This window comes from Agrilus planipennis, unplaced genomic scaffold, assembly GCF_000699045.2.
Source record: "Agrilus planipennis isolate EAB-ADULT unplaced genomic scaffold, Apla_2.0 scaffold114, whole genome shotgun sequence".
Classification (NCBI taxonomy): Eukaryota; Metazoa; Arthropoda; class Insecta; order Coleoptera; family Buprestidae; genus Agrilus; species Agrilus planipennis.
Genome location: NW_020442440.1, coordinates 408914 through 412890, shown reverse-complemented (window position 1 = coordinate 412890; position 3977 = coordinate 408914). Strand labels below are relative to the sequence as shown.

Genomic DNA, 3977 nt, shown 5'->3' with positions numbered 1-3977 from the left:
TATTTTTGTCTTTTTTAAGTAACTATTACATTATAAACGCTTTTCATGATGCATTATACCTACACATAATGAAGCGCGCTATAAATTATTGCATGGCTCGTTTTAATTAAGAAATGTGATCGTAATATAGACGCCATTCATTAAATCCGATGGTCAATAATGAACAACTTACAGATTTGACTTTTAATCATATCGATTTAATGTTCGGCACCCGAAGGGTCCAAATAGAACTCTATTTTTAGCAGTTTTCGTTCTTCTGATTTTCAGGAGCAAATCCCTTAATTTCCAAAGAATAAAATCATAACCCGACTAGAATTTTGAGGGGGGTGCAGGTAGGGTCCCTAAGNTATTAACAAACGGGACTTTCTAAACGTTAAACTCATAAAATAAACACCCCATAATAAAAATGAAACTATATTAGGGATCATAAAGGATCCTTCTTAAACCGTTACCCCTATAAACTAATTTAAGTAGTTAACTGATTTATCTACCCATCCTCGAAGGGTCTACTCTCAAATAAACACAACACCGCCTTGTAGGTTTGCAAAGTATTCTAAAAATTGTATGCAGGAATTTTATGGCCTGCAAAACGAAGAACGGTCTCTGAACAACTTTAATGCAAAATACCATCATAATCGTCATATACATATACTATCATGATATAGAAGAACACAAAGAATATAATAACCCCAACTCAAATACTACATTGATGCTGGTAATCATCGATTAACTGAGTGCACGTTGCGGGCCGTAATTACCAGGGCCGGAATTGAATTTACCTGTACATTCAGTTGCGTTTTTCTCCAAGACGGTAAATTTTGGGACATACAAACATTTATGTAATTTTCATGTTTTATAGTGCTCTATCACCTCCTGCAGGTGTAGGGTCCAATAAATGCATTGTAAAACTATAGACGGGTGTTACGATTTATTTAAAGGATTTTGAGAGTTCAATTGGTTTAGGGCAGTTTTCAAAGAAGCAGGTGGTAGTTTCAAAAAACTTTTTCTTTTGGGTGTTTCATTCCCACCAGCCAGTAATGTTGGTGGGCGAGCAGTCCCTCCGGACTACGCCGGACGGTAGGGTGGAAGGCCCTCTTCAGCCTGCTTTCAGGAATAGTGGGATTGGTTGGGTGGTGGTTCGGGTGAGAAAGATGAGACGGACGAAATGAAGACAGAAGAGAATGAAAGATTATCTGTGAAATATGACTGCCTCAGCATTTGCCTAAGTGATCCAAGGAAACAACAGAAAAACTTGGACCAAGGCAGACGGGCCCGGAATCGAACCGACGTCCTCCCGAATGCTAAGCAATGGTCTAAACCTCTAGGCCATGCCGTAGTTTCAAAGAAAACATATTCTGCGCTTTTCCGTTCCTGCGGCATAAAAAACAAAAGAAATGTGCAATTTCTATGCTCGGTGAATATTTTGCCTTCCCTATATATAGTCATGTGAAGAGTGTTATCATAGATGTTGTTGTTGTTATATTACTTGCTGAGTGGTGTTTAAATCTTGGAAAACAAATGTTTTCTTTTCACCGTGACGTCGTATCTCCCGCTTTGGATCTCAATTCCGGGATGTGTAGCCGCAGGCCTTTGACGAATTCCCTTGATGTTGTAATGTTTTCATCCGGAAATGTGGTGTAGTGTTTACCCATATAACATTTCAGCTGCGGTGTCCTATAAATCTTTCCACGCTGAAAGTTTTGCTCAAAGGGCGGTGGGATGGGGTTGATCACATAAAAGAGTCTCGTGGTACGAAATTGCTATTTTACACTGTCAATGAATCTGTTCGATCATCCTATAAGTGCATTATGATAAGCTGTTGCTCTTATTTGATATTTGGTTAATCAAAAACAAATTCAGAATTAGGAATTATAATTTTAATTCATTTCGGATTAACAAATGGTGTAACCATTAATGATAACTTTCCATTAATTAAAAGTGTTTTAGAAAATACTACAAATGGCGCAGTGAACGCCATCTGCAGCACGATGCCACATTTTAGGATTACGTATGCTCCAACAAGGTCCACTTGTGTGGATTATCTACTTGCTGAAGATAGCGTTTACTGCGCCATTTGTAGTATTTTCTAAAACGCAGTGTTAAGACAGCAGGTANTATTAGCCAATCGTGACTTGCACGTACTGCTAAGTTTGAGCTCTCTTACGTCACCATCTACCCAACATCCCAATAATTTCTGGAAGTTGTAAGCCTACAAATAGATTTAGAAGAATATTTACAAAACAATAGTAATATTAAAAATTCAACAAAAACGGATATAAAAATTAATTTTAATGATGTTTTACCGCTACAGTTCAACTAGTTACAACAAAAATAAAAATACAATATAATAAGTCGTGGGGTGCGACTTTTTAGGTTCACACGAATAACTTTCGAATAGGAAGGAGAGCGGTATTTATGAAAAAATAAAAACATTCTTATGTTTAACTAAGGGGATATGTTTAAATTATTTTTGTGATGCATGTGTGTATTTTTTGATTGTAAATATTAATGCTTAATTGGTACTGAAAACAATTACATATTTATCGCACCCATTACAATAACCTCCCTATGGCAATGTTCTATTTATCTGACGTTCTCACCAAGTACACAAATTCGTAATAAAAATAATAATATAAAATTTTCTACTTACTGGCCTCTGACGTCTACTAAGTAATCTGGCCAACTGTCGATTGGCGGTTCACATCATTTTTTCATCATAAAATATCCAAAACGAAGGCACTGTCAATCTCTTTTTTCCTTTTTTACTAATAAAAACGACAACGCAACCGTTTCAGATACGTTACTGTGAGTATTCATGGCGACCAACTTTTACAATAGTTATTGCACTAAAAAAAATTATTATCAACTAATGACTGAGGTAACTTGGACTGAAAGGTGAGTTCAGAAATTAAACTAGTAATCTTATGTGCATGTTAATAATAATTTTTAATGTTGGGTTGCTGGGCTAGACAAAAAGCTTTCTATACTGTTCAACATCCGCTGAAAAATATAAACAATGCACTTCACAGAACAGAATAGTTTAAAAACGTATATAAGATAAGATAATGAGTATCGCGTTTTTAAAGCCGGCTAAACAAAAGACAAACTACAAAATAAAAAACGTTCACACTGTTCGCTTTTACATATGTAGCAATGGCATAACACATATTATTTCTTTACTTTCATCACTAACTTTAAGATAAACCATTTTTTTATCAATATCCATGATGTTGTACTTCAGTATCAGCTTGAACTGTCTTTTTAGAACGAGCGGTTCGTCCCCCATCCCAATCTTTGCAATTATGCAATGCTGAACTTAAGGCATCTATGATATCCTGGTCAGGAATATCTTCTCCTGGCTTCCAAAACGCTTTTCTAAGCGTTGCTAAGAAAATTTTTTTTATTATTCTTAATCATTTCCTATAATGAAATTAATTATTATTACCCCTTATAACTTTATAAAGAGTCGTTTCCTTAAACACGTGTTTTTTTGTTTTTGAAGCTCTCAGTGGAGCAAACATAAGACCTACATCACGAGATATACAGTATCTTAATAATTCGGCGAAATTTTTAGTTATGGGTGTACGTTTGTTTATCTTCAGAAACAATTTTTGTGCCTGAAAGTATGATTTTGTATTTAGTATTTAAAATTGATGATTATAAAAGCATTTAAAAATATAGTACTCACAATTTTTTTCTGGAATGAATTATCTTTTTCAAGTTTTTTGTCAAATTGGACAAAATCGATCATTGCTTTACAAGGCAATTTANATTTTCTTCAAAGTTTCTGGTGTCAATCAAGTCATTTATCACCCACTTCGAATTATTTCAATTAAAAGTGTTTTTATCTTTTCCGAAATTAATAAATTTTTTGCATTTTAAAATACAGTATAGATTCTATATGGCGGCACCTAAGGGACTATGCATGTAATGGCGTTATTAAGTGTTTAAGCAAATTTTACTGACGTTTGCTCTCC

At 34.7% G+C, this 3977-nt stretch overlaps 1 protein-coding gene across 1 annotated transcript; it reads right to left on the bottom strand.

The window, feature by feature from the left end:
* Positions 1–3215: 3215 nt before the first annotated feature.
* On the bottom strand, positions 3216–3770 carry LOC108736206. Its single transcript, XM_025980345.1, has 3 exons — positions 3689–3770; positions 3446–3617; positions 3216–3385 (listed from the first exon to the last, which is right to left on the bottom strand). The coding sequence occupies exons 1-3, from the start codon at positions 3749–3751 to the stop codon at positions 3216–3218; spliced, it is 405 nt and encodes a 134-aa protein (XP_025836130.1). The 5' UTR covers positions 3752–3770.
* Positions 3771–3977: the final 207 nt, after the last annotated feature.